General features: G+C 41.9%; 1 protein-coding gene across 1 annotated transcript in view; it reads left to right on the top strand.

The window, feature by feature from the left end:
• The first annotated feature begins 3,096 nt into the window (after positions 1-3,096).
• Positions 3,097-24,716, top strand: part of AQP7 (aquaporin 7) — a 30,783-nt gene continuing 9,163 nt past the window's right edge. The window contains exons 1-3 of the mRNA XM_043976608.1: positions 3,097-3,414; positions 5,401-5,444; positions 19,916-20,048. Coding sequence (XP_043832543.1) covers positions 5,419-5,444; positions 19,916-20,048 — 159 coding nt within the window. The 5' untranslated portion in view covers positions 3,097-3,414; positions 5,401-5,418. The remainder of the gene's footprint in view (positions 3,415-5,400; positions 5,445-19,915; positions 20,049-24,716) is intronic.

Below are 24,716 nucleotides of genomic sequence, written 5' to 3' on the forward strand. Positions count from 1 at the left end.
ATAAACAGGCCACTGCTAAAGATGAAGGAAGCATCAAATATAATATCCAAGAGAGGTATAACCAGGAAAAAGGAGTGGACTGGTCATACACAGAGAAGGGAAGAGGAAGAGGAGGAGGAGGAGGAGGAGGAGGAGAATGTTGGTCATTGTAATTACATTATGTTTAATTTAGGCCTGTTTTTTCTTTCAAATTACATTGTTGATAATCATTGTGCATATTGTTTTCCTGTTTCTATTTACTTTACTTTCCATCAGTCTTTCCATGAGTCTCTGACTTCTTCATGTTGTTGTTGCCACTGGTTTTGTTTGTTTGTTTGTTTTTTGTTTTTTGTTTTGTAGGGCAACGAAGGTTAAGTGACTTGCTCAGGGTCACACAGCCAGTAAGTGTCAAGTGTCTGAGGCTGGATTTGAACTCAGGACCTCCTGAATCCAGGGCCAGTACTTTATCCACTGTGCCACCTAACTGCCCCTCCATTGTTTTTGGTTTTTGTTTTGTTTTTGTTTTTTAACAAGGCAGTGATATTTCACTAATTCATTGCCACAATGTTTAACTGTTTTGTAATTGTGATGGGTATCCATTTTACTGTATAGTCCCTTGGTACTACAGAAAAGATATAATGGCAATGCTCTTTCTGTCTTTTGGCATGTGGTGAGCCAATAATCTCTTAACTGACAAATCTGATGGCCTTTTCTCAATTTTCATACTTCTTGACCTTTTTAAAAAAAATTTAAAATAACAGTTAACACTGCCAGAGGCAGCAAGATGGCATGGTGGACAGACAGATCATTAGACCTGGAGTCAGGAAGACCTGAATTCAAATCCAGCCTCTGATACATATTAGCTGTGGGACATCAGACAAGTCACTTACCTTCTGTTTCCTCAGTTTCCTCACCTTTGAAATGGATAATAGCACCTACCTCAAAGGGTTGTTGAGGGATTAAATGAGATAATATTTGGAGAGTGCTTTGTAAACCTTAAAATACTACCTAATGCTAGCTATTATTATTAACCTCTCTCTCCTCTCTGGGGCTTTATTACATTGCTTTTCTTGGTTCTGCTACCTGCCTGATTCTTTCTTAGTTTCCTTTGTCCTTCTCTCTATCTGTAGAAGTCCCCAAAGGTTTCTCCCTGTATCCTCTTCTCTTTGTATTTTCTCTCTCTCATTGACCTCATCATCTCCTATAAGTTCAACTATTATCTCTACACTGATGATTCCCAGATCTATATATCCTGCCATGGCCTCTCTCCTGAGCTACAGTTCACTTTTTCCAACTGCATTGTCCTATAGGCATCTCAAATTTAATATGCTCAATTATCTTTCCCTCTATACCTAACTTTTCTTCTGAGCTTTCCCTTTTCTGTAGAGAGCACCATCCTACTTCTGGTCACCCATGTTTACATCCTTAGAGTCATCCTCAATTCCTTTGGGCTTCCAATCCTTGTCGATTCTACCTCAATAACATGATGCAGTGGATCCATCCGCTCCTCTCCTATCACATGACCACCACTACCCTAGCTGATAATAATAACAATAATAACAACAACAATAATAATAGTAGCATTTATATAACACTTTAAGCATTTTATAAATATCTCATTTTGTCCTCACAACAACCCTGCAAGAGCAGGTGATACTATTATCCCCATTTTTATAGGTACAGAAACAAGGCAGGCAGAGGTTAAGTGACGTCCCCAATTCCCTCCTAGGACTCGTTTCCTCCCCCCTCCCCCCCACATTTATCCTCAACATTGCTTCAAAGTGACATTCACAAAGCACAGGAATGGCTCACTCTTCAGGAAACTCCAGTGGCTCCCTATAACCTCTGGGATCAAATACAAACTTCCCTGCCTAGCATTATTTCACAAGTGTGGTCAGCCTTACTCCCTTTCATGTCCTTTCTGGTCTAGCCAAATTGGCCTTCTCGCCTGTTGTTCCCCACATATGACATCATATACCTTCCCATTGGCTGTTCCCCAGACTTAGAAAACACTCCCCCTTCACCTTGGCCTTTTAAAACCTGTAGCTTCTTTCAAAGCCAACTGAAATGTCACCTGCTATGTGAGCCCTTTCCTTCAACTTCTAGTGCTTTTTCCCACCCTCTCCCTAAATTACTTTGCATTTACTTTCTATATAGATAGATATAGATAAGGATCCATACACATATGTGTATATATATAAATGTGTGTATACATATACATATGTGTGTATATATACATATATATACACACACATATAGATGTATAATTTATGTAAACATCTACATTGCTTCTTCCAAATTAGCTCCTTGAAATCAGGAAATGTTTTCACTTTTTTGTCTCTGAGTCCCTGGGACCTAGCGTATAGAAGGCACTTAATAAAATAGCATGTTGATTGATAATTGATTGGTCCCAGGGAAAAGGTAAAAATTACAAAGAGGCAGATTTTGGCTTGTAAAGAAAAAAGAAATCCCTAATTATTGGTTGCTGTTGTTCATTTGTTTCAGTTGTATCAGACTTTTTTCATGATCCCATTTGGGGCTTTCTCAGCAAAGATACAAGAGTGGTTTGCCATTTCCTTCTCCAGCTCATTTTTACACATAAGGAAACTGAGGCAGACAGGGTTACTAAGTGACTTGCCCAGGGTGACCAAGCTATTAAGTGTCTGAGGCCAGATTTGAATTCAGGAAGGTAAGTCAGTCTTCCCCAGACTATGCCCAGAGCTCTGTGCACTATGGCGCCACCTAGTTGCCCCCCAGATAATTATAGCTACCCCAAAGTGAAATGGACTGAATCAGGGAAGAATGAGTTTCTTCTTGCTAGTGGTATTCTTCAAACAGGCTGAACAGAAATTTGTAGAGGGTGTTTTTGTTTCTGTGTGACACGGTCTTGACCTCTGAGGTCCCTGATGGCTCAAATGCTGTGATTCTGTGACCTCAGCACAAGCATGGGCTAGGAGACTGACCTCACAAAGGGAGGTAAGGGAAACTGTTTCCCTTGGCATTTGGGTTTTCACAGTACCTGGACCCCCTCTTCGGGGAGAAAGTGGAACAGCCAGTGCTAAGTCCTAGAGCCATGTTATTTTGGCTCCCCTGTGTTTTAATGTGTCTCATGAGCAGCTATTAATACCTTTGTCCTGCTGACCTCTCCCCCAGAGAGGCAGCAAGCAAGGACAGGGTCTCCCTCCTCTTTTTGTGTCTGGGAGACACTGGACCTTGGGCAAGCTTGGAAAGGGGACAGGAGACAGGAAAGACGGAGCCTGCTCTGGCTTCCTGAGCCTAAGAACCATAGGCACACCAAGGGAGAGTCCTCTCTATGGAAGATACAGTTCTGGGGGTACCAGAGTTTCTCTGTATGAGAAGTGAGAACATAAAATTGGCAGGCTGGAACTGAACTGGCAGAGAGCCCAGGCTTATGGGATAAGCCAGGGCCAGAAGGTGAGTGAGGGCTGTTTGACTTAGATATCTCTTGCAGGACCTGTGTGTCCCTTGTATATGGGGGTAAATGGGGTGTATAAACAGAAGCAAACTATAGTTATCTCTCCATTATGTCTACCAGATGTGGGTGGTTTTTTTTTTAAATGAAAAGAAAATAATTCTTTCTTAAGTACACAAAAATAGTGAGGATTCAGACAACTGTGAGGGATGGTGGAAAGATAATTTCTGAGGAAACAGGAGGTTTGGGTTCTAGACCTTTTACTGATTGAAAAACTTAACCTCTGTGTTGCTATCTGTAAAATGGGGCTAGTAATCTACTTACCTCGCAGCGTTATCATAAGGATTAGATGAAATAATAGATGTGACAGTGGTTTGGAAAGTATGAAGTTTCTACAAGTGTGAGGTATTATTATTATTATTTATTTTTTTTTTTAGTGAGGCAATTGGGGTTAAGTGACTTGCCCAGGGTCACACAGCTAGTTAAGTGTCTGAGGCTGGATTTGAACTCAAGTCCTCCTGACTCCAGGACCGGTGCTCTATCCACTGTGCCACCTAGCTGCCCCCTGAGGTATTATTATTAAAGGGTAGGTAACCAGAATTTCCAGTCCTCTGGCCCCCTGTATCTGTAGAAAAAAAGGGGTATGGGAATTGTTCAGGCATGAACAAGATGACTGAAGCCATAAATATCCTGTCTCTGAGGAGTTATGATTTTGAGGGGGGTAATGATCTGGACAGGATGAGGTTAGGTTAGGAAAAGGGAATTCTTCTTAAAGGGGGGACTTCTCTTAGAATAGCCTGTAGTGGACTAGTGGTACTAAGGAAGGAGGGGATTTGGGCCCAGAGTTTTAGGGGTATGTTTTCACTGCACAGTTTAAGAGAATTAGGCAAGGAGGCAGCTAGGTGGCGCAGTGGATAAAGCACTGGCCCTGGATTCAGGAGTACCTGAATTCAAATCTGACCTCAGACACTTGACACTTACTAGCTGTGTGACCCTGGGCAAGTCACTTAACCCCCATTGCCCCACAAAAAACAAACAAACAAACAAACAAAAGAGAATTAGGCAAGTCTTGGAGAAGGAGTGGGGAGGTGGGTCCTCTGTCCTGGCAGGTTTGGGAGGAAAATAGTGGATTACAGCTCTTTAGGAAGAGGGGAAGGTTATTAGCAAGGAGATAAGCAAGTGATCACCAGGATAATACACTATGACCAGGTGGGATTTATACCAGGAATGCAGGACTGGTTCCACATTAGGAAAACTATTAACATAATCAACCACATCAAAAGGAAGAGGGGAAGGTGATATGGTCTTGAGGCAGGGGCATAGATTAAATGAGTTCTCAAGATTGCTGTCCAGCCCTGCTAGCTTACTGGTGGGGAAAGGGGAAAGGAAGGGAGATTGAAGATTTAGCAGTTTAGCAGCAAGAGAGATTGGTGCTATATTAAACAGAGGATTTCCTGGCCCATGGATGGGGAAGACAATGAGGGAAACTAATCTCCTTCAACCCCTAACCCCACAGACCAAACCCTGCAATCATTTCCCATTAGCTGATTGCAGTCCCAAGAGGTCTACTCTGTTCCCTCCCCTCCTTTACATCCCTTTTTGGGGTGAATTCCCAAGGCAATTGCATTAGGCCTGTGTCTGGTCAGGATAGCTGAGGGGATGAAGCTTGTGGAGAACCTAGGAAAAGCATCTGGAGTACAATGTGAATGTATATGTTTGGAGGCTGGTAGAGAATTTAGAAGGGAGGGGGAGTGAGTGACCATCATGAAGCCGTAGGGAGCTTGGGAATGTCAATCCTGATCTTCTGCAGGCCTTAGTCTTTCTCATCTGTGCAATAAGTTTCCTAGAAGACAATTCCCCGAGGAGACCACTAGACTTTTGCTCAAAGATGGACAATGATCCGAGGGTGGGATGGAAATGAAGTAGTGCAGGGACTCTCCACAGGCTCCCAACTTGTTGTTATTGTTCTTTTGTTTCTATCCTTGCAGGATAGAAGTGGGTACGTTATGGAGTCCACCTCTCCACAAAGACGGTAAGTCTCTTTATTGCCCCTCATCTTCCCTTTTTCCTCTCCTTCCCTCTTCACTTTTCATCGATTTGAGAGGAACTCAGGAAGAATAGAGCTGCATGGGGAAGTATGAAGAAGGGTACTTTTCATAATGGCTCATTAGCTAGGTGGTTTAGTGGATAGATCACTGGACTTGGAGTCAAGAAGACCCCAGTTCAAATCCTGCTTCAGACACTAGCTGTGTGACCCTGGGCAATTCATTTAACCTTCCTCAGCCTCGACATCCATGCTCTTCTGTAAAATGGGAATAATAGTATGAGGCTACCTCCTAAGGCCGTTGTGAAGATCAAATAAGATAATATATGTAAAGTGTTTTGCAAACCTTAAAGCAACATAGAAATGGGAGCTATTATTATTATTTTTCTTTTTTGCGGGGCAATGAGAGTTAAGTGACTTGCCAAGGGTCACACAGCTATCAAGTGTCAAGTGTCTGAGACTGGATTTGAATTCAGGTCCTCCTGAATTCAGGGCTGGTGCTCTATCTACTGCCTATCTAGCTCTATCTAGCTCTATCTAGCTGCCTCCAATGTGAGCTGTTATTATGATCACTGTTCTATGTGACACCAGTCCCTGAATTTTAACCTTCCCTGAGAGGAACGGCCCATGTTAACCTTTCTTTCATAATTTTCCTCTTCCTTATTCCCTGTTCCCCCACTTTCATTGAGTGGTTAGCTTGGTCACATGGTTTTGAACTGAATTTCTGTAGTATCTCTTCACTGGGTATGAATCTCCTTTCTCCAACCAGACCATGAGTGCCCTCAGGTAAGGAATAGAGCTCTCCTTTCAGTTATCTTTCCTAAAGAATAGCAGGGGGTAGGTACACAGAAGGGTTCAGTAGAAACTTGTTTTTGAGCTCATAGATGATGTTAAGTGGTTAGTTATTCAGCTGGTTGCTAAATTCTGTGTGTGGCTCCCCATTTTCTCCTTGGGTAGCATGGGTGGCCTCATCTTCTCTCTAAATCTTTGATGATCTCCTTTGTACAGATGACCCCAAATTTTAATCTCTAGCTATGACTTCCATCTCCATCCTACCATTGGCCCATTACCCATCTTTGAGCAAAAGTCTAGTGGTCCTTTTGGGTCTTTTCCCCAAAGAGATCATAAAAAAGGGAAAAGGACCCACATGTACAAAAATATTTATAACTGTTCTTTTTGTGGTGGCAAGGAATTGGAAACTGAGGGGTTGCCCATCAACTGGGGAATGGCTGAACAAGTTGTGGTATGTGAATGTGGTGGAATTCTATTGTGCTGTAAGAAACAATGAGCAGGAGGAGTTCAGAGAAACCTGGAAGGACTTGCATGAACTGATGATGAGTGAGATGAGCAGAACCAGAAGAACATTATACACAGTATCATCCACATTATGTGTTAATCAATCGTGATAGACTAGATTCTTCTCACCAATCCAATAGTACAAGAAAATTCCGAAGGACTCATAATGGAAAAGGCTCTCCAAATCCAGGGGGAAAAAAGAACTGTGGAATATGGCTGCTGATTGAACCATACTATTTCTTTCCTTTTATGAGGTTTTTCCTTTTTTGCTCTGATTCTTCTCTTGTAACATGACTAATGCAGAAATATGTTTAATATTATTTTATATATATATATAAAACCTATATCAGATTACCTGCTGTCTAGGGGAGGGTGGGAGAAAAATTTGAAAGTGGAAATCTTATATAAACAAATGCTGAAAACTATCTCTACATGTAACTTGAAAATAATAAAATACTTTTATTAGAAAAAAAAAAAGTCTAGTGGTCTCCTGGAAGAGTTGTCCTCTAGAAAACTTATTGCACAGATGAGAAAGACTGAGGCCTGCAGAAGATGTAGGCTGTTAAGATTATAAATGAAAAGACCCCAGATGTCATCAGTCAAGGTCCCTCATTTTATGGAGGAAGAGATGTCCAATTGACCCTTCAAACTCAAGTCCAAAAGTGAACTCTTCATCACCTCAAAACCTATCCCTCTTCTTCAAGTAAAATTCAGTTCAACAACTATTTCTTAAGCTCCCTACTATTATAGGTGAATAGCCACCCTTTTCCTTAAAGGCTCAACTCAAAAGCTATCCCTCCAGGAGATCTCAGATTCCCTCCAGAAATCACAGAATCTCCAAGTTGGAAATTTGCCCCAGAGGCATCTAGGCCAACTCATACATGTACTAGGATCCCCACCACCACAGCATGAAAGAACAGTATATGTTGACTTCTCTTGAAGATCTCCAAGGGGGTGGAGGGAATACCTTCTGAGGCAGCACATTTTACTTTTGTATGGTTCTTAATTTACCACCTTCCAATTTGATAAGGGTATAATTGATGCCTTTGTCTAGCTGGTTGATGAAAATAGCACAGGGCCAAACCTGGCTCCCTCGGTTCCTCCAGAAAATACCTCCTTCCAAGATTACAACAAGCCATTAGGGACTGGTCTTTGGGGCTGACCATTCAATTGGATCAAAACCCACCTAAAGTTACTGGCATCTGGCCTTCCCCCAACCCTCATTCCTCTCCTCAAGAATAAACATATCAGGGAGGCAGCTAGGTGGTGCAGTGGATAAAGCACCGGCCCTGGATTCAGGAGGACCTGAGTTCAAATCCGGCCTCAGACACTTGACACCTACCAGCTGTGTGACCCTGGGCAAGTCACTTTAACCCTCATTGCTCTGCAAAAAAAAAAAAAAATAGACATATCAGGCTTGATCAGAAACTTTGCTAAAAACTAGAGATGATCGCCATCTAAAATTGCTTGCTCCCTTGCCACGTTTCTTTTTTTTTTTTGGGTGAGGCAATGAGGGTTAAGTGACTTGCCCAGGGTCACATAGCTAGTAAGTTTCAAGTGTCTGAGGCCAAATTTGAACTCAGGTCCTCCTGAATCCAGGGTTGGTGTTTTATCTACTGCACCACCTAGCTGCCCCCCCCTTGCCACATTTTCTTACAAGTTGTATAATAGTTATTCATGTTTTATGGTAGCTATTTTTCTTTATTAATTGTGTCTTATTCTTCATGACCCCATTTGGGATCTTCTTGACAAAGATATCAGAGTGGTTTGCCATTATTATCTCCAGCACATTTTACAGATGAAGAAACTGAGGCAAAAAGGAAGGTGGGGAATTAAGTGACTTGCCCACGGTCACAAAGCTAGTGTCTGATGTAAGATTTGAACTGAAGTCCTTCTGACTCCAGCATGTCACCTAGAGGACCTGTTTCATATCTTATTTCCTCTATTGTTTTATAAACTTCTCAAGGATGGGATCTGTGCTTCATTTTGGCTTTATCATCCTCAGTGCCTGACTCTATTCTTTAGAACTTGAGTGGATCATCCATTTCACTGATGTCAGTAACCCCCATCCCCACCCCCACTGTATAGATTATAGACCTCAAGCTCATCAAATGGGGCTCTTGCTCATGCCCTCCCATAAACTTCTCTAGGGGGAAACATCATGCCATTTCACGAATACCAATGCAGCCTCTCTGCGTGTTTGTGTTCTGCCTTTCTTTGTATGGACAGTGATACATAGTATAGTAGATACTTAATAAAATAAATGCTTGTCTACTCGACTGTCTGTCGGTCATGCCCTGCTCATGATGCATGGCTGGCCTGCATCCTCTTCGAGTAATGTGTTTCTTTGATGGTTTATGCCCTTTCATTTTTACAGTTCATCTAAGGTCACAGCCAATAATTCCCTCCTACCACCTGCATTTTATTCAATTCTTTGCATTTCAGCTTCAATTTTTTGGACACCATATTCCATGATTCATAGCAATGCAGCCTTACTGGAAGAATATTATTGTTACGAAGGTGGGCCCTTGTTTCAGAGAGGAAGTTGGAAACATTAAAAACATTGCACAATTCCCCAGATGCCATCCAACTCCCCTTTCTCTTGATATTGAATTTTGGGCCCAGCTCTTTGCCCTTTTGCAATGATCTTCTAAGATTTATATACCAATAGGCCAGTTCTATAGGCCCATGAGAGGTCATAGATAGAGAACTGGCTTCAAAGCTGAAAAAGGCCTGAGTTCAAGTCTCACCTTTGAAGCCATATACTGGTTGTGTGACCCTGGACAAGTCTCTTAACCTCTGTGTCCTAGGCAATACTCAAAGATTCTTTAAATTACCCAGAAAGTGCTGGCATTCATTGGTACATGGAGTTTCATGACCTTGGAGTTCCCTCTGCCAATGAAATCATAGGTATCTATCCTTACGACTAAGATAGGGCAACTAGGTGTTAAAGTAGATAGAACACATGGCCTGGAGTCAAGAAGACTCATCTTTGTGCATTTTTTAAAAACTCTTTTTTCTGAGGGGCAATGAGGGTTAAATAACTTGCCCAGGGTCCCACAACTAGTAAGTGTCAAGTGTCTGAGGCCAGATTTGAACTGAGGTCCTCCTGAATCCAGGGCCAATGCTTTATCCACTGTACCACCTGGCTGTCCCCATTCCATCTATTAAGGAAATATGTATGATTTTAACCATTTTAACCATGGGAGACACTTTGTCAGAGGCTACTAGCCTTTAAGGCAGAATTTCATTCTATTGAGTCGAATAGTTTTTTATTTAGTCCAGCAATAAATGAGCTCCTTGGAATTTTCTATTGTTTGTACCTTTTGGGCAATTGTGTGACTGTAAAGATGTGGTCTGGTCTAGAATATCCTGTGTGAAAACCAACTCAGTGCTTCAAGGATGCCCTTGATAAACATGTGCTTTAGTTCCATAAAGATAATGTAGAAACCAGAAAGAAGTCATGTAGTTACTGATAGTTTCTCAATGTTTTTAGAGGGAATTTTTCTTTTTTTCTTTTTTTTTTTTTTGGTGGGGCAATGAGGGTTACATGACTTGCCCAGGGTCACACAGCTAGTAAGTGTCAATTGTCTGAGGCTGGATTTGAACTCAAGTCTTCCTGAATCCAAGGCTGGTGCTTTCTCCACTTCACTTAGAGGAAATTTTTCAAAGGATTTAACATCCTCTCTTTTTTCATGGGCATCCAGAGATAGCATCCTGTGGAAGGGTTAGAAGGAGTGATCTGGAAGAGGATCCAGCAAAGGAGACTGAGAAGGAATGGAGTGTTAGGTAGGAGGAGGGCCAGGAGAAAATGGTGTTTTGAAAATCTAAAGAGAAGAGAGTATCAAGGAGGAAAGAGTGATCAACGGTGTCAAAAGCCGCAGAGAAGTCAAGAAGAATGAAAACTGAGAAAAGACCATTGGATTTGGCAATTAAGAGATCACTGGAAACTTTGGAGAGAAGTTTTGGTGCGATGATGAAGTCAGAAGCTAGATTGCAAGCGGTTAAGAAGTGAGTGAGAGGAGAGAAAGTGGAGGCACTTATTATGTACAGTTTTTTCAAGATGTTTAGTCACAAAGTGAAGGAGAGATATGGAATGATGATAGTGGAGATGGAAGGTCCAAGTGAGGGTTTTTTGAGGATGGGAGAGACATGGTCATTTATGTCGATAGGCAATAGGAAATGAATTAGTAAATAGAGAGAGGTGGAAAACAAATGACAGAGTAGGGGATAACAGGGGGCAATCTTTTTGAAGGAGATAGGATGGGGATCACTTATGCAGGTAGGAGAATGGGTCTTGTAAGGAGTAAGGTCACTTCACTGTGTGAGATAGGGGTGAAGGAGATCGTGGCAGAAGGTATCTGAGTGATATGAAGAAAAAGAGAGAAGAGGGGAGCTTATAGTGAATTAATTTTTCTTTTTCTTTTTTTTCAGGGCAATGAGGGTTAAGTGACTTGCCCAGGGTCACACAGCTAGTAAGTGTTAAGTGTCTGAGGTCAGATTTGAACTCAGATCCTCCTGAATCCAGGACCGGTGCTTTACCAATGTGCCACCTAGCTGCCCCGTGAACTAATTTTAAAAAATATTTGATTTATTTGATTTATTTTAAAAAAATTTTATTTCATTTTATATTTTAAAAGAGGCACAGCGGAAAGTGAGATAGTGAGATGATCATGCAGATATAGAAGAATTGCCTAGCAGCAGTGGGGGGCCTTGTTGAGGTTGTGTACATAAATGTGTAGGGGACCCAGTCAGAATGGTTACATGGTTTTTTCCACCTTTCTTCAGCAGCATGTAGGAGAGAAGATGGCAGATGGTGAGGATCATCCAAGGCTGAGGTTTGGCAGGGTGCAATTGAAGATCTGAGGGGCCTGGGGACTCAAGAGAAGAGGACAGTATAGAATTGAAATGGTTGACCAAGAAGTCAATATAGAGAAAAGAGAAGACTGTCTAGTGCAGGAGAGATGGACTGGGAGAGAACTAAGGGGTTAAGGGATTGGAAGTCATAGAGTGGACAAAGAGTAAGGTTTAGTAAAAGAAGACAAAGAGAGGTGGAAAGAAAATAGATTATGGTCAGATAAGGGGATTTAAGAATTCTTGAATATGCAGGTAGGGCATCTGTGGGGTGATGGCAAGTTCAAGAATATGACCATCTTTGTGTGTGATTGAGGTAGGGTGGAGAAACAGCTCATGGGAAGTGAGTTGTTTTGGGAACTGGGTGGTTAGGGGGTCTGAGACAGAATCTTAAAGGCAGGAATTGGGAAGGAGAGAAAAAATTTGAGCCAGGTACCAAACTCATTGAGGAAATAAGGTGAGTGCCCTGCAGATGACAGCTCCCAGGATTTTTTGGGGGTTGCCATGAATAGCATGAAATTCAAAGGAGGTAGGGGGGCAGCTAGGTGGCGCAGTGGATAGAGCACCGGCCCTGGATTCAGGAGTACCTGAGTTCAAATCTGGCCTCAGATACTTAACATTTACTAGCTGTGTGACCCTGGGCAAGTCACCTAACCCCAGTTGCCTCACAAAGAAAAAAAAAAGAAAAAAAAAAGAAATTCAAAGGAGGTGAGGTTACTGAGTGATGGAGGAAGGGGGAGAACCTGGCGATGGGGAACAAGAAATATTCTAATTCCCCCTCTTTGACCAATGAGCTGGGGGCAATGGTCAAAGGTACAGCTAGTACTGGAGAGAGTGGCCAGGGAGGCTGTGTCATTAAAGGAGATCCAGGTTTCATTGATTGCTAAAAGATGAAAAGATTGAGAATGAAGGGAATTTTGTTGCCTATGGAACAGGCATTTCAGAAGGCAAAGTATGGAAGGAATGGGTGGCACTTGGTTGAGACTTTGGGGTAGGACAGTTGAGGGGGATGGGAATAAAGAATTGGGTGGTGAGAGATGAGGAATGGAGTTTGGAAAATGACCTATAGGACTTCAGAACCACTGGGATGTGCTTGATATGATCAGGTGTGAGAATGCTCATCACTGAGCAGAAATTGACACTCCTCTTCAGAGAGGAAACTAGAGATCAGTCAAGAGACACAAGTATATCATGAGATGCAAGGCACAGGACCACGTAGGAGGTCTTGTTTCACTACTATTATTTCCTCTGAAGCCTGAAGATTAGGCAGAAGATGTCACAGCAAGAGATGGCAGTCCACTCCTTGTCGACTTTCCTCTTCCTCTTCCTCTTTCCTAAAGGGACAGGCACAGCAGGAGGAGGGGAGGTCAAAGAGAAAGTTGCTTCTTTTCACACTTGGAGACTCTCCAGATCTTGGATGGAGACCAGACTGGTAGCAGGAGGTAGAAATTAGCACAGATGAAAATAATTTTGTAACCCATGACCCAGAATCCTGAGCTCTTGGCTCACATGGACAAGGTCTAGTCTTGGAGGCAGTCCTATAAGCATCACTTTCTCTTTGGCTTGTATTGCTCCTACTCGGAATTTATTCTGGGAATTAGCTGAACATAGCTTGTGTCTCAATCTTGTAGATATGGGTAAAAAGGTCATCACTTCCCATACAAGTTACACTCAGGATAACAAACAGATACAGAGTAGCTTTGATCTCACCCCAAAAGAAATGAAGAAGATATGATGAACTTAGAGGAGCCCATAAACAAATGCAGAAAACTTATAAAGGGGTTTGAAATTGTCCATAAGTAATTAATACTCCTCTCCTTCTCCAGTGAGTCCTGCTTTCCCATAAAATCCTACAGATCCCCCACCAGACTCATCATGTTATCCTGTAGTTTGGACCTCTCCCCCTCCCCTAAGGGAAACTCCCTGATGTTTCAGTGAATCCCTCTGTTGTTTCACAGAAATCATGAGGACTTAATCTTTCTTAGAAAGGAAACCCACGTGATTCTCTGAGAGAGACAAATTTCTACACATCAGACCTGCACCATCCAAATCTCTCTCTCTCTCTCTCTCTCTCACATGTATATACTCATACATGCATACACACGTGTGTGTATATACATACATAATACATACATGCATACATATATACACACATACAAAAAACGTCTTTGCGTTGGGGCTTTCAGTCCCTTGTCCCTATATGGTCCAGCAATCGGGCGTTATGTGGGCTCTCTAAGGGAGAGCTTGAGAAGATCCCCTTGATTGTATTGCCTTCTTGGATCCCCAGACATTCAGACTTGAGGTTTTTTGTGAAGCAATCTCTGAGGCTGACACTGTGCCAGACATCTCTGTTTTCTGGCTAGAAGGTTAGATTCTAGGTTCACTCTGCCTAGGAAATCCTCACCCTCCCTCTAACTAGCATTGCCCAAGAACTCCTCTCCTGGGCCATGTGGGAAAAGAAAACTGTGATGGCTTCTGCTGTTAGGTGGCTCTTGGGGGTGGAGGAAGGGAATTTCCAACCCACTCCTAACCCTATTTGCTATTTTCTCAGGATTATCTCTGGAGGAAAGGAGAAAGGCAAAAAGATCCTGAATTCATGATAGAATATACTTTTATTTTTTTTTAAGTGAGGCAATTGGGGTTAAGTGACTTGCCCAGGGTCACACAGCTAGTACATTATGTGTCAAAGTTCGGATTTGAACTCAGGTCCTCCTGACTCCAGGGCTGGTGCTCTATCCACTGGGCCACCTAGCTGTCCTGTCAGAGACTTGTTAGATTTAGGAAGTCACATTAGTCTCTTCATTTATTTATTTATTCATTCATTCATTTCATTTATTTATTTTTTATTTATTCATTCACTAATCCTTTTATTTATTTGTTTGTTTGTTCACTCATTCATTTGTCTATTTATCTATTTATCTGTTTATTTGTTTATTTTTGCAAGGCAATGAGTTAAGTGAACACAGCTAGTGTCAAGTGTCTGAGGTAGGGTTTGAACTCAGGGCCTCCTCAATCCAGGGCCAGTGTTTTATCCACTGCACCACCTAATTGACCCCCTAAATCTACCCCCTCACGTTAGTCTCTTGATGCTTCACCTTTTCTTCCTCATGGATCTCCAGATCACTTTTAATTTTTAAAATTTTTTTTAGCAACAAACATTTAATTTATTTTCCAGTTACATTTAAGGATACTTTTCAACATTCATTTTCATAAGATTTAGAGTTCCAAATTTTTTACCCTCCCTCCCTCCCTTTCCTCCCCCCTCCACAAGATTGCAACCAGGTTATATATGTGCGATCCACAAGTGTTCTTTTAATCAGTTATTTCTATGGGGGTGCATAGTAAGCTTCCTCATTAGTTCCTTGGGATTGTCTTGGATCATTGCACTGCTGAGAGCAGTTAAGTCATTCACAATTGCTCACTGAACAATACTGCTGTCACTACGCACAATGTCCTCCCAGCTCTGCTCACTTCACTATACATCGATGTTCATTAGTCTTTCCAGTTTTTTCAGGGATCATCCATTCCACTACAATCATATAGCACAGCTTTTCCCATCATTCCTCAATTGATGGGAATTCTCAATTCTTAACCTCCACCAAGAGTTGCTATAAATATTTTTTGTACAATTTTTCCCCCTTTTCTCTTTTTCATGATTACTATTGTTAACTGTTTTCCTTCCATCCTATTCCCTTCCCCATGATATTTATTCTATTATCCATCTTCTTTCATCCTATCACTCTTCAAAAGGGATTTGCTTCTGTCTGTCCCCTCCCCAACTCTGCCCTTCCTTCTTTTGCCCCTCTCTCTTTATCCCCTTCCCCTCCTATTTTCCTTCAGGGTTAGAGAGATTATTCCACCCAGTTGAGTGTGTACATTATTACCTCCTAGAGCCAAATTTTTTTTTTTTGCAGGGCAATGGGGGTTAAGTGACTTGCCCAGGGTCACACAGCTAGTAAGTGTCAAGTGTCTGAGGCTGGATTTGAACTCAGGTACTCCTGACTCCAGGGCTGGTGCTCTATCCACTGCGCCACCTAGCTGCCCCTCCTTGAGCCAATTCTAATGAGATTAAGGTCTTTGAGCCAATTCTGATGTGTGTTAGGCTCATTTGCTGCCCAGATTAAACAATTACTCCACCCAGTTGGGTGTGTCTGTTAGTCCCTCCTTGCAGCAGATGTGATGAGTTTAAGGTCTTTGAGCCTTTTCTGATGAGTGTAAAATGCATTTACTGCCCTGCTCCTCTCCCATCTCTTCCCCCACTCCATAAGCCTTTTCCTGTTTCTTTCATGTAGGATTTCACCTCTGCCTTTCCCCCTCCCCCAGCGAATTCCCTTCACCCCTCAATTTAACCCTAAAGATGTCATCACCTAGCTAAGTGACACAGTGGACAAAGCATCACCCCGGGACCCAGGGGGATCCCAGCCAAAACCTGGCCTCAGACACAAGACAGTTGTCCACTGCATGACCCCAGGTATGTCCCCCAGCTCCAATTTTTATGGTTCTCTAAGGTCTTGTATTTGAAAGTCAAATTTGCTATTCAGTTCAGGTCTTTTCATCCAGATCACTTATGATCCCTGATACCCCCTTCCCTTTGCCTTCTCTCAACATGATTATATTGTCTGATATTCCCATCCTCACATTCACTTGTGAGAACAAACACTTATCAAAGCCAAGTACAAATGATCTTTGGGTTAGTAGCCACTTTTCGATGATCTGTCCTCTTGCTCTTTAATCTATTCTTATATGGATAATTGAGATTAAGATTGGTATCTCACTTGACCACCTTAGTTAGGTACATGATGTCTCTCTGTGGAAAGGCTGGGCTGTTTACAGAACACAGCTTTTTGAACTGTTGCTCCAGTCTTTTGACACTTAGTCATCTCAGTGATATTTTCACAGTGTGTCAAGGTTTGTGAAGTTCATCACTGATTGCAGAGAACACTCACATGCACAGAGGTTGGCACCAAATTTTTGCTTACAAACATAAAGCCCATTATTTTGAGGTCTGATCCTCCCCGACTTTTTCCCCTCCTGTGTCTCCCCCATATCATTTGACGTTTTGCTTCCCTACTTTTGCTTAGCTGCCTCCAGACTTTCTCCTCAGTCTTATCTTTGTTTATCCATTTCGACCATCTCTGACTCTCTGTGACCCCATTTTGTGTGTTTTTTCCATTTTCATTTTTTGTCTTTTTCATTTATTTAGATTTTTATTTCTCCCCAATTACATGTAAAAACAATTCTAACATCCATTTTTAAAACTTTGTACTCCAAATTCTCTTCCTTCCTCTCTTCCCCCCTTAAGAAGGCAAGTTATTCAATATAAGTTATACATGTGTAGTCATGCAAAACATTTCCATATTAGTCAAGTTGTCAAAGAAAACAGACAAAGCTTGAGAAAAACAAACTAAAAAAATTATGCTCTAATCTGTATTCAGACACCGTCAGTTCTTTCTGTGGAGATGGATTGCATTTTTCATCATAAATCCTTCAGAGTCTTGGATCATTGTATTGCTGAGAATAGCAAATTCTTTCATAGCTGATCATCTTACAATTGCTGTTACTTTGTATATAGTACATTTCACTTTGCATCAGCTCATGTAAGTCTTTCCTGGTTTTTCTGAGAGCATCTTGTTCATAATTTCTTTTTTTTCCCATAAAAGTATTTTTTAAAATTATTTTTCAGTTACATGTAGAGATAGTTTTCAACATTTTTTTTTAGGTGAGGCAATTGGGGATAAGTGACTTGCCCAAGGTCACACAGCTAGTAAGTGTTAAGTGTCTGAGGCCAGATTTGAACTCAGGTACTCCTGACTCCAGGGCCGGTGCTCTATCCACTGTGCCACCTAGCTGCCCCTCAACATTTGTTTTTATGAGATTTCTATTTTCAATTTTTCTCCCCCCTCCCCAAGACAGATAGCAATCTGATATAGGTTATATATGTACAATCACATTAAACATATTTCTGCATTAGTCATGCTGTGCAAGAAGAATCAGAACAAAAAGGAAAAACCTCAAAAAACAAAAACAAAAACAAAATAGAGATAGTATGGTTCAATCTGCATCTAAATTCCATAGTTCTTTTTTTTTTTCCCCTGGATTTGGAGAGTGTTTTCCATCATGAGTCCTTTAGAACTATCTTGGACCATTGTATTGCTGAGAAGAGTCAAGTCCATCATAGTTGATCAATACACAATATTGTTGATACTGTGTACAATGTTCTCCTGGTTCTGCTCTCTTCACTTAGCATCAGTTCCTGTAAGTCCTTCCAGGTTTCTCTGAAATCTGCCTGCTCATTGTTTCTTACAGCACAATAGTATTCCATTATATTCATATACCACAACTTGTTCAGCCATTCCCCAATTGATGGGCATCCCCTCAATTTCCAATTCCTTGCCACCACAAAAAGAACAGCTATAAATATTTTTGTACATGTGGATCCCTTTCCCTTTTTTATGATCTCTTTGGGATACAGACCTAGTAGTGGTATTGCTGGGTCAAAGGGTCAAAGGGTCACAGCTTTGAGCATAGTTCCAAATTGCTCTCCAGAATGGTTAGATCAGTTCACAGCTCCACCAACAATGCATTAGTGTTCCAATTTTTCCACAACTTCTCTAACATTTATTATTTTCCTTTTTTGTCATATTAGTCAATCTGATAGGTGTCAAGTGGTACCTCAGAGTTGTTTTAATTTGCATTTCTCTAATCAGTAATGATTTAGAGCATTTTTCATATGACAATAAATAGCTTTTATTTCTTCATCAGAAAACTTCCTGTTCATATCCTTTGACCTGCTCATCATTTCTTATAGCACAATAGTGTTCCATCGTAATCACATCTCAGAATTTGTTTAGCCATTCCCCAATTGATGGGTATCACCTCAATTTCAAATTCTTTGCATTAGAAAAAAGCTGCCACACAGCTGTTTTCAGAGATATTTTTAGGAATTTGTAAGTTTTTAGTTCTCCTAAGGTGGTATGATTTAAGGAGAACTATGTTTATTACTCTCCTGGCCTGTGCTCTGGTCTCCAAGCAACTACAGGTCTGCTTTTCTGGAACTATGAACTGAGTCCTGCTCCACTGTGGCTACTAGCTCTGGTGTGCTTGTGTTCCTCCCTGGCCTAGGACTGCCACTCTAGACTGTGACCTGGATCCAAGTATGGGAAAAACAACATAGTCCTGCCTTGGTGCTAGCAAAGAAACCCTGTAATCTCCTTCTGGCCCCCTTACCATCTAAGGGCTAAGAGTTCCAGAAGCAGTTGCTGTTGCTGCTCATTCAGAGGCTCCTGAGACCTGCACCTGATTTTCTGGGGCTGGGTGTGTGTTGGCGTAGCCTGTGCTGGACTGTACTCCATTCTCACTCTGGTACAACAGACCTTTCCTGACAACCTTCTAAGTTGTCTTTTGCTGGAAAAAATATTTCACCTTGTTCTTCTTCTTCTTTTTTTTTTTTTTTTGGTGAGGCAATTGGGTTTAAGTGACTTGCCCAGGGTCACACAGGTAGTGTCAAGTGTCTGAGGCCAGACCTGAACTCAGGTCCTCCTGACTCCAGGGCCAGTGCTCTATTCACTGCGCCACCTAGCTGCCCCCTCACCTTGTCTTTTTGTGGGTTCTGCTGCTCCAGGAATTGTCTTATGGCATTATTTGAAGGTATTTGGAGGGGTCTTGGGGAGAGCTCGAGCGACTCACTGCCTTTCCTTCGCCATCTTTGCTCTGTCCCCTCCAATTTGGGGTTTTCTTGCCAAAGATACTGGAGTGGCTTACCATTTCCTTTTCCAGTTCATTTTACAGATAAGAAAACTGAGGCAAACAAGGGTTAAGTGTTCCCACAGTCAGTGTCTGAGGCCAGATTGAACTCAGGAAGGTGAATCTTCCTGACTACAGGCCCAGTACTCTATCCACTGTGCCACTGCACTGTCCTGCATCTTATCCTTCCCCTCTATCAAATGAGTTTAACTAGAACTTTTCCTCCTTACTCTAGCACTATGATATGCAAACAGGAGGGAGGTAAATTCTGACTAAGCTCTAGGAGCTGTCTGTCTTTTATTTGTTTCATGAACTATTTATTATTCTTTCTACAGACTATGCTAGACAGAGAGCTGGATCCATTCTCCCACTAGCTTGTCCCAGGAAGAGAGCCCCAGGCATGAGTAGGGGGAGTAACTAAGTTGGGGGCGGGGGGGGGGGAGGTTAAGCTTTAACCTGGTGAGCGAAGGACAGGAAAAGAGCTTAAAAGACAGTCTGAGAGGGCAAAGAGCACCAATCCAAGGATCTGGACCTAATTTCTCCTCATTCTCTCTCTGCTTCTCCAGCATTCAACCCAGAAGCCAACCTTTAAGGAGACTACAAACATCTAGCGACATGATGCAGCGCATGCAAGAAGCTTTGCGGGGAGACATGATGCGAGAATTCTTGGCTGAATTTATGAGTACATATATCATGATGGTGAGAGGCTAGTGCAAGGAGGGAACCATTCTTACTTCCTCATACATATGCCTGGGCTAGGGGGGAGAGAGCATCCTGGTCAGAGGGAAGGGTATGGGTGTGTATGTGTGTGTGTGTATGTGAGAGAGACAGAGAGAGACAGAGATAGAGACAGAGACAGAAAGACAGACAGAGAGAGAGAGAGGAAGAGACAGAGAGAGAGACACAGAGAAAAAGAGACAGAGAATGAGACAGAGAGAGAGAGAGAGAGAGAGAGAGAGAGAGAGAGAGAGAGAGAGAGAGAGAGAGAGAGATTTTGACTTCATAGGAAAGAACCATCTTCTTATCTCCAATGAGGAGAGCTAGGAAGGATGGGAAGCCAAGATGAGACCCATGGGTACTATAGCTCCAATGAAAGAAAGGTGCCACAGGAGTGCCTCCTCCTTGGTACTTTTAGAAAGAGGTTTGGGAGTGATGAAGAGGAAAGAGAGACATAACCTTGGTCTAATGAGGAGAGTGGGATAGGACAAGGGAAGTTTCATAGTCTAATGGGGAGGTAAGACTCATGCATATGAAATAATTAGAGAACACTGCAGGATAACATGTGCACAAAGGCTAGAATGCAAGCTTCAGACTTAACCTACCTCCTAGAGGAGCTCTGAGAATGGAAAGATTCCTTGAAGAGTTGAGACTGGAGCAAGGCTTGAATGAATAGAATGTTTAGCATTTAAAAAAAAAAAGTTTTAGGGGGCAGCTAGGTGGCGCAGTGGATAAAGCACTGGCCCTGGATTCAGGAGTACCTGAGTTCAAATCCGGCCCCAGACACTTAACACTTACTAGCTGTGTGACCCTGGGCAAGTCACTTAACCCTTATTGCCCTAAAAAAAAAAGTTTTAAGGATTTGCATAGTGTAGAAAGTTTATTTTATGTATTAATTTTTATTAAATATTACACAATATATTTTATTAAGCCGTAGTATGAATTTGTTTAAATAGTTGAATCTTTTTTTTTCTTTTCTTTTCTTTTTTTTTTAGTGAGGCAATTGGGGTTAAGTGACTTGCCCAGGGTCACACAGCTAGTAAGTGTTAAGTGTCTGAGGCCGGATTTGAACTTAGGTACTCCTGACTCCAGGGCCGGTACTCTATCCACTGTGCCTCCCAGCTGCCCCTAAATAGTTGAATCTTAACCAAGTATAATTTTTTTTTAAACTTACATTCCTGAACACTTAGCAGAAGATTTCTCTATTTTTTTCTGAATCATTATTGGTGATGTATATGAACAATACTGTACATTATCTAGTCTATTCCAACAATGTAAAAACCATTCAATGTCCAAAGAATAGAACCAATCCAACAATTATTTCAAAAAGTCATTCTGAATGATAGTGCTGAATTTTACTTGAACTTGTAGCATATACATATTTGTTTGAAGAACAAATAGGAGGACTAAGGGTATTCTTAGTGAAGGAAGGATTAGGAGCAAAAAGGTTGAGGCAGGAGAATATATGGTGAGAAAGTGAGGAGATTGATCCAGGATGAGAGTAGAAATTGATGGCTGGCAATGATTGGAAAATAAGCTTGAAAAGGTAGGTTGAGACCAGAATGTAAAGATCCTTGAGATTGGACTTTTTCTCTATCTGTTGGGGAATGGGGAATCCTATCCATTAGGAAGATGAGTCTGGTGGTGTTGTGAAAGATGAGTTGAGGAGTCAGACTATAGAGGCCTGGACATTAGTTTGCTACTCCAAAAGTATGGTCAAAAGGTTATGAGGGTCTAGACTAAGATGGTGGCAGTGTGAATAGAAAAAGTGGGACTGATGAGAGAAATTTTTGTAGAGATAGACTCACTAGGATTTGGCAACTGATTACTAGATAGGAGGGATTAGTCAGAAAGAATTGTCAAGGATGACTGAACATTCAGGTCTGGGTGACTGGTACTATGACAATGGTCACATAGATCATCAATAGATCCAGGGAATCCAAGTAGAGCAGCTATTTGGTGAAGTAGATGAGTGTCATTTTGGACATGTTTGATCTCAGTTTAGCAAACCAATTAGATGGAAATGTCTAACAGACAGTTGGAAATGCAAGCTCTGGGGGCTCAGAAAACAGGTTAGGACCAAGATTGCCAAGGGAAAAGAGTACAAAATAGAGAAGAGAAGTGAATAAGGCTGAGGACAAGACCCCACAGAATGTCTCTATTAAAGGGATTGGAGGAGAAAGAGAATCAGTAATGGAGATAGAGGAAAAAGAGAATAAAAACCAGAGTTGCTGACAGAGCCACGGGAGGAGAGGTGAGCAATGTTTTTAAAAAAAGGCAATTTAAACTTGGAGCTGGAAGTGAACATAGAATAGAGATTGTCTAGTTGCCAAATCACAGAAATTTTAGAGTTGAAAGTGACTGGCCATCTAGTTCAAATCAAAGGAATCCTTACTGTAACATCCTCATGAGAGATCTCTGCTTAAAGATTTCCAAGGAGACGGAACCCACTCTACCTATGTTACCCCCATTGTACTTTTAGATAGATCCAATTGTGAAGGAAGCCTTTTCTCACCTCAAGCCTCGATTTACTTCTTCTGCTCATGGTTTTGTCTTTACAGCCAAACAGAGCAAGTACAACTTGTCTTCCATGTGATAGCCCCTCAAATACTGCACCCCTTCCTCCACCCCCCAGCCAAGACCTCATCAAATGCTCTTTCTAAGCTCTGGTGGCCTGAACTGAACACAATACCCCAGAAGTAGTCCGACTAGAGCAGAATACAGAGTGACAGTTACCTCCTTATTCCTGGAATCTTTGCCTCTTTTAAGGCAGCCCAAGATCTTATTACTTTTTGGGGGGGGGCGGCGGCTGCTGACTCTTATCAAGTTTGTGGGCCACTTTGACCTTCAGATTTTCTTTGGACCTCCCTCATTTTGTACTTTACAGATGAGGAAACTAAGGGGTGACTTGTCAAAAAGTTCTACAGCTAATTGCATTGAGGTTGAGGAAGATGAGAATGGAGAAGAAGAGATTGGATTTGATGATTATAGGAGGTCATTGATGACCTTGGAGAGAACAATTCCAGCAAAAGTGTGATGGGGGAAGGGGATGGGGAAGACATGACCCAGAATTGAGGAGTGAGTGGATAGTGAGAAAGCTATGGGTGGTTCAAGATAAAATTCACCTAACTTCTACTACCATATTGTCAATAAAACCAGTCTTTCTCTTTAGCCCATAACTAATACTATATGGGCCTTACCGGTACAACCCAGCTCCAACAGACAGTCTAGGTAAATTGAGGGTGAATAGAGGACAGGAAGACGAGTCTATATCTAGTCTTCCTGCCCCCCTCAAAAAAAAAAAAACATAATAAAGGTCAAGGTTGTAACAGTATTGAACTTGTTGTTAGGACTCATGAGTTGAATTGGAGTCCTTGTCTTTCAACTGGCTTACTGTGTGACTTTGGATAAGTCACTTAACCACTGAGGGCCTCAGTTTCCCTAGCTATACAATGTTCATATGTAAGCAATGTGCATTATTAATTTTTTTTTTTTTAGTGAGGCAGTTGGGGTTAAGTGACTTGCCCCAGGGTCACACAGCTAGTAAGTGTTAAATGTCTGAGGCCGGATTTGAATTCAGGGCCTTCTGAATCCAGGGCCTGTGCTTTATCCACTGTACCACCTAGCTGCCCCCCTAAATCACTATTTCTAAAAGTGGTGGACAGGGAAGAAAAAAAAGGGAGGGGGGGACAATCAACATATATTTCTTCAAAGGGCTTTCATATCCCATCATCTCATTAGATCCTCCACAACCCTGTAAAGCAAAGCAGGGCATTATTCCCCTTTTGACAGATGAGGAAACTGAGGCAGAGAGGGAGGAAATGGTTGACATGCTCCAGGGCACATAGGTAGGAAGCAAGGATTCAAACCCACATCTTTGGACTTCAAATCAGTCTTTGCAGAAGGAGAATGGGGTAGGGAGGAGCTAACATCTCTAAACAGTTCACTGGTAGTGTGCACAGGCATTGATTGGATGATGGATAGCAGCTGCTATAATTCCTTGAGATTTTTTTTCTCCTACATCTCCTTTTCCTCTTTCTGTTCAGTTGTGTCAACTCTTGGTGACAGGTCCATGGAGTTTCATGAGTTTTCTTGGCAAAGATACTGGAGTGTTTGCCATTTCCTTCTCCTATGTGTCCTCATTTTACAGTTGAGGAAGTGAGGCAATCTTGCCCAGGGCAAGTTAGTGTCTGAGGCTGGATTTTATTTTCTTTTTTTTTTTTAAAGAGAGGCAATTGGGGTTAAGTGACTTGCCCAGGGTCATACAGCTAGTAAGTGTCAAGTGTCTGAGGTCACATTTGAACTCAGGTACTGCTGAATCCAGGGCCAGTGCTCTATCCACTGTATCACCTAGCTGCACCTGAGGCTGGATTTTAGAACTCAAGTTTTCCTGAATCCAAACCCATTGATTTCTCCATCCACTACACCACCCAGCTGCTCCCTGTTTGTCTTTAGGGCTACCTTAACCAGCAAGGGGAGGGGTAATAGATTAGATAACCAGTCATCTCCACTCATCCTAAATCCCCAAGGAGATGAGGCTTATCCAGGCGGTGGCTTTGGATCCAATCTCTTCCCTACTTTTTCTCTCCCTACTTTCTCTCTCTCTACTATTTTTTGGGGGGGGGGGCAGGGCAATGAAGGTTAAGTGAC

Source organism: Dromiciops gliroides, chromosome 1 (assembly GCF_019393635.1).
Source record: "Dromiciops gliroides isolate mDroGli1 chromosome 1, mDroGli1.pri, whole genome shotgun sequence".
NCBI classification, from domain to species: Eukaryota; Metazoa; Chordata; class Mammalia; order Microbiotheria; family Microbiotheriidae; genus Dromiciops; species Dromiciops gliroides.